This window comes from Enhydra lutris, unplaced genomic scaffold (assembly GCF_002288905.1).
Source record: "Enhydra lutris kenyoni isolate GAN:26980312 unplaced genomic scaffold, ASM228890v2 scaffoldscaffold48, whole genome shotgun sequence".
Taxonomy (NCBI): Eukaryota; Metazoa; Chordata; class Mammalia; order Carnivora; family Mustelidae; genus Enhydra; species Enhydra lutris.
This window is the reverse complement of record NW_019154132.1, coordinates 15,635,913-15,649,732: the sequence shown is the minus strand read 5'-3', so window position 1 is coordinate 15,649,732 and position 13,820 is coordinate 15,635,913. Positions and strand designations below refer to the sequence as shown.

The window sequence follows — 13,820 nt, the reverse complement described above, 5'->3', positions numbered from 1 at the left end:
AGACCAGGTCCCAGCTGAGGGGCTGGGGGCTTCTGCTCTCCTGGGAGTCATGCTTTCTGTTCCCTCCTGCACGAGAAAACGTTACCAGAGGTGGCTGGGGACAGAAGGGGCTCAGGACACCAGGTACCCGATAGAGATGACCTGGCTTCAAGTCCCCTCTTAGCCGGTCGGTATTGGTATGGCCTTGTGAACCATCCACAAAGTCTAAGAAGAGATCAGGCCCAAGATTCCTCATCCTGGATAAATAAATTTGGGACAACAGTTCCCGTTCCTTATAGAGATGCTGTACTGAACAAAAAGAACTGACATGAGCTTTCTGAAGCCTGCTAGTAGTCAATAAGCAGTATTATTGTTATAAAAAAACAAAACAAACCAATAACAAGGGGCACCTGGGTGGCTCAGCTGGTTAATAAGCATCTGCCTTCAGCTCAGGTCATGATCTCAGGGTCCTGGGATCGAGCCCCGCATCGGGCTCCCTACTCAGCGGGGAGTCTGCTTCTCTCTCTACACCTCCCCCTGCCCGTGCTCTCTCTCTCTCTCTCAGACAAATAGAATCTTTTAAAAAAAAATGACACTGCAGTACTATTACGGAGGATAAAATTAATTTTTTGGTCTCCCATCCAACTTCTCACGCCATACAGCTGCTGCCCTTGGGACAACTCTTGATCCTTTCTTCTCATCTGACTGGAAAGCACAGAAATACTTCTCTTAAAAATCCTCATGAACTCTTAACCGAAGATTTAACTCCACTAACAGAAACGGTTCCTGTGTCCCAACTTCCTTACGACGATGAAACGCAGGGAGAAATAAAATTCCGAATTTACAAAAATGGAGACGCGGATCAATTATCTAGTGGCCAATCTATCAATGTCACGTTAGTTAAGACCAGGAGAGACGCACATCATCACGACGTAAACTTTCCAAAAGACCCAATTTAACCCAAGAGCTTCTAATCCCTTTTACTACAAACCCGCCTTTCCCGGCAACAGCCAATGAACGTTCTGACCAGTGAAGATGTTCATAATTCGGAAAATACACAAAAGTCAAAAACAAAGGTCGGAGACCAAACAATACTCCAGTCGATCTGCAGATAATAGCGGACTACTTTGGCTCCTGTTCACCTGGGAGATTTCAATTGTTACAGGAGACTGTTCTACTGGCCAGTTAGGAGAGGAGTACAGATGACCCAAACAGGTTAAACTCAAACCCAGTTACACTATTTTCATTTTTTAAATATGAACTCCTTGGTAAGGCACAACACAGACCTGGGTGGCTCAGTCATTAAGCATCTGCCTTTGGCTCAGGTCATGATCCCAAGGTCCTGGGATCGAGTCCCACACTGGGCTCCCTAGTCCTGGATCCTGGGATCGAGTCCTGGGACCAAATCCCACATCAGGCTCCCTGCTCAGCGGTGAGCCTGCTTCTCCCCCGCTTGTGCTCTGTCTCTCTCTCTGACAAATAAATAAAATCTTTAAAAAACAACAACAACAAAGGCGTCCCATGGTAAGAAACAGCTGATGACACACAGCAGAGATCAAAAGCCCACATCCTATGATGCTGATTTGGATTTTAGATTTTTTTGGAGAGCCAGGATGCAGACCCTCCACTGACGCTGCCTTTTCTTTTTGAAATGATCTCTACTCGTCCCAGTAAGAAGCTCCCCCAACACGCTGAACAGCCCCCTCTCTTTGCTTTCTCCATCTAGACAGTGTTCCGCCATACCTACCATAATGGTATGTTCTGGAAATCTGGCACGCACCAGTTTCACGAACTCCACAAAATGTTCTGAATACCCGTTGGCCACATCCAGGCATATGAACTTGACCTGTGGCACCGCTTCTAAGATGTCGCTCATCTTTTCCAGATCACTCTTCCCGCTGCCCGAACTCACGGCTACATGCTGTCCCAAAATAAAGCAAAAGGCACAAGACGTGAGGAATCGGGGCATTCAAAAGTGAGACCCTCCCTCCAACCATTCTCTATCCTGGGGAGATGCTGTGGGTCTTTGAGGTTCCCCCAGACCAAATACACACACGGTGGATCTGCTCAAGAAATACGCCACCCGGAAGGGAAAGGAGACTTGTCCTTGGCCACAGAATTTTCCAGTAAACAGAGGTTTAATTACAGGAAACTTAGTCCTTGGCTTTTCCTTAATTTCCTCCCACCGTGTGGAACCCTAAACCATCGAGCTACTGATGCAAATTCTGCTCTTCCTGGAGAAGAAGAGAGGCAGGAAGAACGAGGGGCGGCCAGTCAGCACAGACATCCTCTCACCAACGCCATGGCTGTCACCCTGGGCAGCCGGCAGCGGGAACAGAAGGTGGGGAAGATGTCTAAACTCCTCTGATAAAACCTCCTGTTTTCATCTTGACTCTCAATACAATACGATCACAATATGCAAATCGTAACCTACTCACAAAACCACAAGACTCAGGGTTCCTACAAAAAGGGCAAAATGGCCAAAAAGTATAGGAATGGACGGGCCTAAGATGCTTTTTCCCCAATAGTACCTCTGTTGACATCCGAAGCCACCACACCCTCTTCAGTGACACATTCCTCCCCAACCTCCATGGCACTGGTGGTCTCCAACCCACCCCTCTGCTCCTGGGAAAATCTGCTCTTTGAGATAAGATTTGCTTTTAGTCACTGATGCCTGAGTGCAACTAGGTCATGGTTTTGTGCCCAGGGTCATCACCTCACCTTTTATAAGAATATTGATATTTTAGGGGCACCTGGGTGGCTCAGTGGGTTAAAGTCTCTGCCTTCGGCTCAGGTCATGATCCCAGGGTCCTGGGATCGAGCCCCGCATTGGGCTCTCTGCTCAGCAGGGAGCCTGCCCCCCCACCGCCTGCCTCTCTGCCTACTTGTAATCTCTGTCTGTCAAATAAATGAACAAAATCTTTAAAAAAAAAAAAAGAATATTTTTATTTTATGACACTTCTCTGAGCCAGGAGCCACTGACAGGGGGAGGGGCCCTATCTGAGTACCCTTTGTGATTCCTTCAAAATCACAACAATGTATCCACAACACAGATACAGAATGGAAACAGCCTGGTAACTTGATACATGTTTATCCCAGTTTTCTGTGTTCAGATCAGTTTTCACTCCTCTGGCTGCCAGTCTGCCCAGTGCTGGCCCAACCCATCCCTCCCAGTAGAGCTTTGCCACCCTTCCCGTTTCCCTCTCATTTCTGTTCAGGTTTGGCAAGTGGAACTTAAGACTGGTTCATTTCTCTCAATGTTACCAAGTTTTGGACATTCCCCCCCCCCTTTTTTTCCTTTTTCATTTCCCCCCCTTTTAAATTAGCCTTTAATTGGGTCAGGGGCACAGTAGCATGTCAAATGATCATGCTTCGTAGTGAAGGTCCGGGTTCTAATTAACAACACACTGCCAGAAACTCTTGTGCAGGAGTCAGAGGTATGACCCATTGCACCCCCCACCCCCAAATCATCACTCGCCAAACTTCCTCCGGGAAGGAAAGACGGTGAAGCAATTAATATTCATTCTGAGACGACATGGAAAAAATGAACTTGATATTGAGCCAGAATTACTGTATCTCCAAAACCACCTTCTCTCCAATCAAAATCCACATAGAGGGATGCCTGGGTGGCTCAGTTGGTTAAGCGGCTGCCTTCAGCTCAGGTCATGATCCCAGCGTCCTGGGATGGAGTCCCACATCAGGCTCCTTGCTCAGCAGGGAGCCTGCTTCTGCCTCTGCCTGCCACTCTGCCTGTGCTCGCTCTCTCGCTCTCGCTCTCTCTCTCTCTGACAAATAAATTAAAAAAAAAAATCTTAAAAAAAAAAATCCACATAGAGCGCAGCCAAGGAGAAACAGAAGCCAGCATAACCTCCCAAGTGGTATAAAGTGAAGTCATTTTCCAATCACAAATGATGTGACCATAGAGAGGGCGTCTCCAACCTACAGAAACTTCTCTGCTGTCACCGGCTCAGAACGACTCAAGTCAGGTGTGTTCCACAATAATAAGAGTTTCTGATATTTCTTTTTTTTAAATAACCGCTTTACTGAGATATAATTACGTACCACACGATTCACCCACTTAGAGCATACAACATGATAGTTTTTTCTTGTGTAACGTCGTGTAACTGCCATCACCATTTTAAAAACACTTGTCACCCCCACATGCTTGGACCCTCACCTTCAAACTCCCACCCCCCTGCCTTAGGCAACCTCTCCTCTTCTTCGTCTCTGTAGGTTGGCCTATTTTTGCCATTTCACCTAAACAGAAACATATTTTCGTGTGTGGCTTTTTCACTCGGCAGAATGTTTTCAAGGTTCGCCATCCGTGTTGTAGCACGGATCAGGACTTCATGTCCTTTTACAGTTGAATAACACTCCGTTGTGTGGACAGACCAGATTTTGTTCATTCGTGCACCGGCTCACAGACACTCAGATGGATGGTTTCTATCTCTCCACTCCGATGAATAACACCGCTACGAACGTTTGCGTGCAAGTCTCTGTGTGAACACCTACTTCTGTGTGTGCGAGGTCTACACCCAGAAATGGAACTGCAGGGTCCAGTTGCAACTCTGCTATCTGACGTTCTGAGTAAGAGCCAAAGTAAATGCCAAAACAGCTGTGCTATTTTACATTCCCCCCAGTCATGCGGAAGGGCTCCAGTTTCTTCACATCCTTGCCAGCGCTCATTAGGACCTTTCTGATTACAGCCTTCCTAATGGGCATAGTGTTTACTCAACTCCAAAACAACTCGTTTTAATTTGATGTTTTTCCTCCCGTCAGAGGACTGTTCGGACTTGAGGCACCCCTTGCAGGAAACATAGGTCTTCCACAGGCTCTCAGGACGGAACACAAAATTTTTCAAGAGGGGAAAAAAAAAAACAAAACAGATATTCCTATCCGAGATATCCTAATTATTTTTAAAATTGGATCCAGAACAGATTTCCCAGCAATGATGAAGGGCAAGGGCAGGGCCCACGACAGGCTTTCCACGGGTCTCTCTCTCGTGACTCTGCAGGTCTGTTCACTGCCAATTCAGACCTTTGCAACCACCCTGAAGTGTTTCTCCCTCGCCCCTCCCCCCCACGAAGAAATGTAACTTAGAACTGGGTGCAGTCATACCTGCAGACATTCTGGGTGATGAGCCGCGAAGAGCTTCCAGTCGTCCAAGGTGTAGTGCTTGTGAATTGCTGTGAACATGGAGTGCTAGGGGACAAAACAGACTTCCTGTTAGGACAGGAAGTCAGGCCAGCCCACTCTCCATCCCGCATGGGCCAGAGGGGACCCAGCAACACAAAAGAATGGGTGTAGGAACACAGGCAACAGTCCCCCTAGGGGGTACCCAGCAACACAAAAGAATGGGTGTAGGAACCCAGTTCATCCTTCATTTACTTTAAATATGCTGAGAGCCAAGACCAGACGAAGGAGTCGCCAATAAAAACACACAACCATGTTCTCCGTTCTCATCTGATCAGACAACCCTGATCCGGGACTTAGGAGGCTCTGCTGGGAGGCCCGGGAGGGAAAACGAAGGGTTCCCAGGGCCCAGTCCCAGCCCCACTGCCTGAGTCAGGCCCAGAGTGGCAGGCAGCAGGTGCCCTGTCCCAAAGAGCGTCTGAGGCCCAACTGCTGCTCGGCCAACCCAAGAGAACCTCCACTCATATCTGAAACCTTGCCTTTGTGTTCACAGTCTAAACATGGCTTGCTAAAAGCTAAACCTTACAGGTGGTTGGTATTCTTGAGGGAGGGAATTTGACAAATCGTAATCCCATACCTATGACTACCGACCCAATCCAACACTGACACACTTTGTGCCAACATTTCGTATACCATCTCACTGACTTCGGGCAACTTCCTACAGTCACACTAGCTTTGCGGACAGAAATAGAGCGTAAGCAATTTAGAGACAGCTTGGCCAAAAAGGGGCAAAGGCCAGAATCAAACTCAAATCTGACTACGGAGCTCAGGCTCCTTCCCCTCTCCTAACTTCTCTGGGTCTGTTTCCCCATCTACACTTTTCCATTCTAAAATCCCGTGCCGTTATGAACTCGCACTCAATCAGTGGCTCCTAGAAGCAGAAAATTCTCAGTGCACACGCACGTGGCTTCAGGGTACACTGTTTTACTGTGTTTACAACGTCCATGATCTCAAACGACGGGGAGTCCTTCCTGTGAAAATGGGTGGGACGTAGCAAGTTTTACACTTTTTAATGGACTTCTAACTCGATCTGGGAATTAATCTGGACAATTTATTTGCTCCCTGATTCCACCCACTTTCACACTAATACATAATTCATTGGTAGCAATGGCTGATCACAGAGCAGAGCAAGGGAAAGACAAGGAGAAAAAAAAAATACAGATTTCTTCACCAATTAATTTATTAGCCTCCGGGCCCAAGCTCGGTGGGGGCTGTGGGCTGACAGAGAGTATAGCTGATCAGGGAATCAGACAGACCACCCCCTACTCCATTTTTCGAATTCATCATCGGTTTGAAAATCTTCCTTCTAATCACTGACTAATAATGAATCCTAGCACCTCCTGGGGTCCCACAGTGAGAAGCTTTTTCAACTAATTGGATTTCTCTTTCCACTTGGCAGGCATTATCGATGCAAGAAGACACATACCCACTGTGCAGATCAGAAGCAAACATTTCATATCGAGGATGAATAAGATGTGTTGGACCTCAGACCCAGCCTTGTGGGACAAAGGTCCTGCCCACAAATGGCTTTTCCTTTATTTCTCCCAATGCCAGGACACCAACTACTCCCTTTATAGGACATGAGACTGGTAAGTGGCCAGAAGGGACCTTGAGCTTCAACTGTTAGCGGTCAGTGTGAGTTGGGAGGCAAGTCCCTTATTCTGGAATCAGTCTGAGTTTGAATCTTGGCTCTGTCTCTACTGGACTAAATGTCCTGAGCCAAGGAACCTCTCCTCTCCATCTCTGCCTCTGTTCTGTAAAAGGAACCCACCCGGAGAGGCTGTGACAACATTACATACCTTCTATCTACTGTTTGGCACTTAAGTTCTCAATAAATGTTTTGTAGTAAGTGTTACTGCACAGACTGCCCACAAAGCAGTTCTGCCTTAATTTCAAAGACAAGGTCGTTCTTCTATAAGATGACAGCAGTCTAACTTTATAAGATCTCTAGTTTCTCAAATGCTCATGAGCATTTTCAAGCAAGAAAAGGATGAAGATCCGGAGCATCTCACTGAATGTGAAGTCCACGCTCCAGCCATCTTCTGACTGCAAAGGGAAGATAAGAAGTGCCCCCCCAGCATCCAGAACTAACTAGTTGGGTGCAGAGAATGACCCAAAAATGTCTCAATTTTCTCTCTTCTTCCTTGTGTCTGAACATGTCCAGGATAGGCCCCTGACAACGTGGACAGGGTGAGCAGCAGAGGGAACAAAGCCCACCATCTTACCTGGGACATCACCACTGCCATCTCGAATGTCCCCACGGTGTCCATATTGGCCACAATGATGGGAATCCCTGAGTAGGTCTGCTTCGAATTTCGAAACGTGAAGGTACGCTCAAGATCCACCTATTGGCAAAAAGGGAAAGTGCTTTGTTATTTAAGTGGTTTGTGAAGAGTCTGGAGCAAGGGAGAACAAAAAGGAAGTGCATGTCCCTTGGTCCCTTGGTCTCTTAGAGGCTGAGCCCCGTGTTCCAAAAATAGAAGAGTTCCTCAGGAGACCAAGTGACAGGTTGTCATTCAGGGACAAAGCTGAACCGACCTCATCACGATCCTCAAGCACCAGTACAAGGCTCGGGACAGTGTTCCCTCAAGCCAAACCTCGGAAACGGAAGTTTGTCTCCTTCAGTAGCCCCTCCCCCTCCCCACCCACTGCCACCCTCTGTCCCCAGCCTGATCCTTCCTGACCCAAAACACCCAAATCCATGCTATCTTCCCTACTTTCAAGCACTGGAGGCACCATTCCCCTTCTGGAAAAACTCCCTCCATTCTTCCCTGACAAGCACGGTTTTCCCTTTCATTCTTACTGTCAGAGAGAACCAGATTCACCCCACAGTGAGCCGCAAACCATTAATCCCTTAACCCATGAACCTTCTCTGCTGCTGTGTGATTCCAAGCATCTCTCAGAGAGCTGAGAGGAAGTACTTGCAACCACAGGTCTGCACACATCGACGCTTGCTCCTTTGACATGCAAATATTTGGGGGGCCGGCCCTCCCATTCTCCTCTAACTCCAACTTTAGGCCCTCCCATTCTCCTCTAACTCCAACTTCAGGGCATTTGTGACTAAGCCAGCTATCAGGAACCCAGGGCAAGAGCCAAGTCAAGATGGCGGGCTCAGCCACAGCTGCGTGCGAGGGCGAGGCACTCACCGAGCGCAAGCAGAGTCAGAACCCCTTCTTCGACCCAAGCAGATCCAAGGCTTGCAGGCTCATGGATCCATTCTCCACCCTTTTCTGGCCCCCTTTTACCACAGGAAGGCCACCCTTCCCCCACCCCACCCCACCTCACCCCAAGGCTCCACTGTCCAGGTTGGTTTCTGGCTGGGTTCAGCCAATGAAGAAACTGGGGAGGACACGGAAGGACAGTGTGGGACAAGGGGGAGGGAGGGGGCGGCTGTAGGTAGTCAGGGCATGTCTCCCAGAACTCTTCAGCCTTGGCCTGCATGGTCTCAGTTCCAGCTTTCGCAGAGTGATCCCAGGACTTGGGCTCCAGTAACATCACCTCCTCCCCTTTGGAAGTGGTTTTCCACTCTTGCCAATCTCTGGCGCCCCAGTATCTCAACGGGCATGTCAGCGGAGCTCAGATAGCTTGCATTAAATTCCCTGTTTTACATGTTCAGCACTGTCCGTCCCCTTGGCTGGACCTCGACAGGCAGGAGGCCATCCTGGAAGCGGGTGCCTCCCCAAAGGAGAACCGGCGGGAGACACACAGGAGCGCATCTTCAGTTTCTGAAATAACTCCGACCCCACATTAATAGCGGCTTCAGGAGTACATCAGCAATAATCATTTCCTACCAGGGTTGACCTCCCCTTCCCCCATCCTTTTTCATTTCAGACAACTTTCACTTTGCCATCACATGTCAAAAAACACCAAGGGACACCTCAGGCCATTTAGCCTTTCCACACACCTCCCTTGTTCTCTATGCAACTCCGCGTCCAGAAGGCTTCCTGGGTGAATGACATCATAGTTTGTCTGCTGCAGCCTTAAAAGCCAAGATGATGGCAAATGAAATGTAGTCACTGCCCGAGCAGGTGGGGCAGCTCCTCCCCTCCTCTACTTCCTTCATTAGGATTCTTGGCTCTACTTCAGCGAAGCAAGCTCAATTTACATTCGGAAAGCTAACTGAAGGAGTCTATTAGTTGCAACTTTCTGTGCTGTTAAGGACACTCTAACATTCTGGCATTGAGGGCTTAAAATAATCAGAATAATCCTAGGTCTCAAATGACTCATACTCCTCCCAAGATGCTCGGGGAGGGCTACTACACTCTGCATCCAGCTGAGCTCACAATGGGTTTTTCCTGGCACCCCAAACCCTATCAGCAGTATGGAAAATAGAGAGCTCTTCATGGAAAAAGGTCAGCCTTGACAGTGGGCTCCTGCCCCTCTTTCTAGTCTTCATGTGGTAGATTCCACACAACCCCTAATTCTAAGAATGAGAACTAAAAGGATCTTCCCCAAGGAAGAATAAACTATTGGGATTACATAAAAATAAAAAGCTTTGGGGCCTCTGGGTGGCTCAGCCGGTTAAGCGGCTGCCTTCAGCTCAGGTCATGATCGCAGGGTCCTTGGATCAAGCCCCACGTCGGGCTCCCTGCTCAAGAAGGAGTCTTCTTGTCCCCTCCCTCTGTCCCTCTCCCTGCTTGTGCGCTCTCTCTCCCTAATAAATAAAATCTTTTAAAAAAACTTCTGCACAGCACAGGAAAACAATTAACAAAACAAAAACGCAGCCTATGGAATGGGAAACGATATTTGCAAATGACATATCCGATAAAGGGTTAGGATCCAAAATATATAAAGAACTTATACAACTCAACACCCCAAAAAGGGATAATCCTATTAAAAACGGGCAGAGCACCTGAGTAGACATTTCTCCAAAGAAGACACAGAGATGGCCAACAGACATGTGGAAAGACGCTCAACATCGCTCATTATAAGGGAAAAGCAAAGCAAAATGACAAGGAGGTATCACCTCACACCAGTCAGAATGGCTAAAATCGGAAAGGTGAGAAACAACAGATGTTGGCAAGGATGTGGAGAAAAAGGAACCCTTCTGCCCTGTTGATGAGAAGGCAAACTGTTATAGCCACTATGGAAAACAGTAGTGAGGTTCCAGAGAAACTCAAAAATAGAATTGCCCTAGGACCCAGCAGTTGCACTACGGGGTATTTACCCCCCAAAATATAAAAACACTAATTCAAAGGGATACAGGCACCTGTATGTTTATAGCAGAATTAGTTCCAATAGACAAATTATGGAAACAGCCGACGTGTCCACCAACTAATGAATGGAGAGAGAAGATGTGGTATGTGTGTATATATATATAATGGAATATTACTTGGCCATAAAAAAGAACGAACTCTTGCCATTTGCAATGACATGGATGGAAGTAGAGAGTATCATGCCAAGTGACATTAATCAGAGAAAGACAAACACCATATAATTTCACTCATATATGGAATTTAAGAAATACAACACACAAACAAAGGACAAAGAGAGAGAAAAAGAGACAAGCCAAGAAACAGACTCTGAATTCTAGAGAACACACTCAGTGTTTCCAGAGGGAGGAGGTGGGGGGAAACAGGTGATGGGGAATAAGGAAGGCACTTGCTGTGATGGGCACCGGGTGACATATGGAATTGCTGAATTACTCTAATGTACACCTGAAACTAATATTACACTGTATGTTCACTATACTGGAGTTAAAGTTTTTTAAATTAACATATTAAATTAAAATTTTAATTAAATTAAAATTAAAATTAAAAATTAAAATAAAATTTAAAAAAATCTTAATTATCTTCCCTCATCCACACAGGCAAAAAGACACACACATCCCCTGCCTCCGAATACACCACTTGTTCACCGAGAGAGGTATTTTAAATATTCCAGCCTCCCAGGAACAAAACTTGGCATTTACTCTGCCACAGCTGGTCGATGCACCAAATATAGCACCTTCAAGTTCCCACTCTACTCAGCCTGATTTGCAAGGGAACATAAAGTCATAAACTACCCCTCCTCCACCTCAAAAATGCATGTTTTTGCCGCCCTTAATGCTCTCCCTGAAGCGTAAGACTTTTACACCATGTTCTATCCTCCCACCTGACAAACACAATTTCATTAATCACCTGGAAAGTACCAGGACATGGTATAATGGGGAACCAGCCCCCGGACTCCAGTCCACACAAATGCTGACATGCACACACAGACACTCCAGTTCTGCAAACCAAGCTCCCCACGCCCACACACAGCTGCCACTGGGCCACTCCCTGAAGTCGGAGGTGAGCACAGCAACAGCATCTCAGGTCCTTGGGAAAACCCACCTGGAGCCCTTGCCAGCCTTGGAACTAGCCTGAAGTCATCCGAGCAAGGGAAATCCAGGATCCCAAGTACCTGGAAATGACCTAGAGAATAAGCCTGGTCCTCCAGTCCTGTTCAGTGAGGAGAAGGGTAGAGGGGACCAGGAGGGTCGTATGGGGTGGGAGCCTCTTTTGCCTAGATCGAAGCAATGCTCTGAAATAAATGATCTGTCTCACCTGTAAAAGGTAAGTCTATAGGAGACTCCTTCCCAGCTTTATAGTCCTCGAGGCCGAAAAGTAGGGAAGAAGTTAATGTCTGACCACGGGGTAAGAATGATATTGTACTTTCAGGGCAACGCTGGGTGGGCTCCTGCTCAGCTTTCTGAACATTCTGCCCCCTGCAGGCTTCACCACCAGCTGGTAGGACCTGGAGAAGTTCACGTAGCTGTGCATGACCAGAGAGCCCCAGGGTTCCACAGGTGGGAAAGACTCCAGCGGCTAGCCCAACGCATCTGTGCGCACATCAGAATCATTGCAGGATGCTTTCCAAAATACACACGCTCATGCTGCTCCAAACCTAGGGAGAGCCTTTGTGTTGGAGACAATATGTATATTCTGGAGTGAGAGTCTCCCTAGGTGATTTGCTAAGAACAATCTGACCCCTCACCCTCTAACTTTACGGAGTAAAATTTATAGAGGCAGTTATGGTTTGCAATGTGTCTTCGAAAAAAGATGCCCAAATGCCAAACCAGGGGTACCTGTGAATTGTAATAGGGTCTTTGCTGATGATCAAGGTAAGACGAGGGGGTCAGGAGGGTAGGGTCCATCCCCATATGACTGGTGTTCGCAAGGTAGGAAAATGTGGACACAGACACATAGAAAGGGAGAACAGGGTGTAAAGAGGAAGGCAGAGATAGCAATGATGCCTCTATAGGCAAGGAACACTCAAGACAGCAGGTAAACAACCAGAAGGGAGGAGAGAGAAATGTAACAGATTCTCTCCTGCAGGGATCAGAAAGACCCAGCCTGTGGATACTTTGATCTGGGGCTCCTAGCCTTCTGCACTTTGAGACCATAAATTTCTACTGCATAAGCCCAACTTCTTTGTTACACAGGGCCCCCTGAAACTAACACAGAGCCAAGACACTAAAATAGCACAGAGGTTGGACTAAAACCCAGGTCGGAATGCTCCCAGCCCTACATTCTCTCCTGCCATGCTCTGATCCCCTGTGGGCCAGTCTGCTGTGGACCCCCAGCCTTGATCCCAATTCCCTGGATCCGCCTCTCCCTGGTATTTAAAAAAAAAAAAAAAAAAAAGAAAGAAAGAAAGAAAGAAAGAAAGAAAGAAAGAAAGAAAGAAAGAAAGAAAGAAAGAAAAATCACTAGTGAGTTTTAACATTGTGTCGAGTCTTCTCTGTCTAGGACAAGTGGCCGATTTTCTGCTGCAAATTTCTTCATTGTTGGGACTTCCCAAGGTAATGGCTGTGTTAATAAGTTTTGGTTTCTTGTTTTAAATCTTACCTTAGGTTCAGGGCTCCAGTGGGACACCAAAGTCAGGAATGGGGTTTGAAGAACAGAGCAGGGAGTTAAGGAATGACTCAATCTCCCCAGTGTGTCAGATAAAGACAAAATTCTTGCTTCATCAACAAACATGAGACTTCTTTTGAAAGGCTGACCCAAATGCCCCCGTGCAGCCCTGCGGGACTTTATTCTTACGTGCCAGGGGCTTGTATGGACAGTTGAGAGAGGACCTCCTACCCGGCATGATCACAGTAAGGCCACCTGAGCCACCTCCACTGGTACCCAGGTGCTGACCTCAAATCCATTTTATAGGACGCCTGCAGAAAAGTCCCCCCAGGAGTCCTAGAATGTTTAAGTGGGAAACCACTCTGCCTTTCTCTCCGTTTCCTGCTCACTGCCTGATGATCCATGAGCAGACCTAGCTCTCAGCAAAACTGCTGCAGTGATAAATCTTGTCAAGACTCAAAACTCCCTTCCCAGCCAGGTCTGCTCTGGCAGGCTGTTTTCTCTCTCCCAGCTTCTCCCAACTCCACGCTGCTCAGCTCTCTGGTTCAGCTCAAAGGCTCCCTTACCATTTCTGCATGCAGGTATTGCCTCTGTCGGGGGACAAGCGTTCTAGACTTTTATCTGATTGCACAATGAAAAGTTTTGATCATCGCCCTCTGAGAAATTTCAGGCATCCACAACAAACAGAGCAAACACTGATTAGAAGCCTACTCAGATCCAGGGCTAGCTAGATCCCTCCGACATCACCGAAGCAGGCAGACTATGGGAAGCAACCAGCCAGGCACCTACACGGTTAGAGGAACCAACTGGAAAGGTGATTCCAGTTAACTG

General features: G+C 47.4%; 1 protein-coding gene across 2 annotated transcripts in view; it reads right to left on the bottom strand.

Moving 5' to 3' along the window:
- Nucleotides 1–13,820, bottom strand: part of LOC111156646 (guanosine monophosphate reductase) — a 42,682-nt gene that overhangs the window by 26,762 nt on the left and 2,100 nt on the right. Inside the window, exons 2-4 of one of the 2 annotated variants that reach the window (XM_022517656.1) lie at nt 7,398–7,517; nt 5,098–5,181; nt 1,727–1,900 (exon numbers count right to left, since the gene is read on the bottom strand). In XM_022517656.1, the coding sequence (XP_022373364.1) occupies nt 1,727–1,900; nt 5,098–5,181; nt 7,398–7,517 (378 nt within the window). The remainder of the gene's footprint in view (nt 1–1,726; nt 1,901–5,097; nt 5,182–7,397; nt 7,518–13,820) is intronic. The other variant, XM_022517657.1, reaches the window with a different exon arrangement.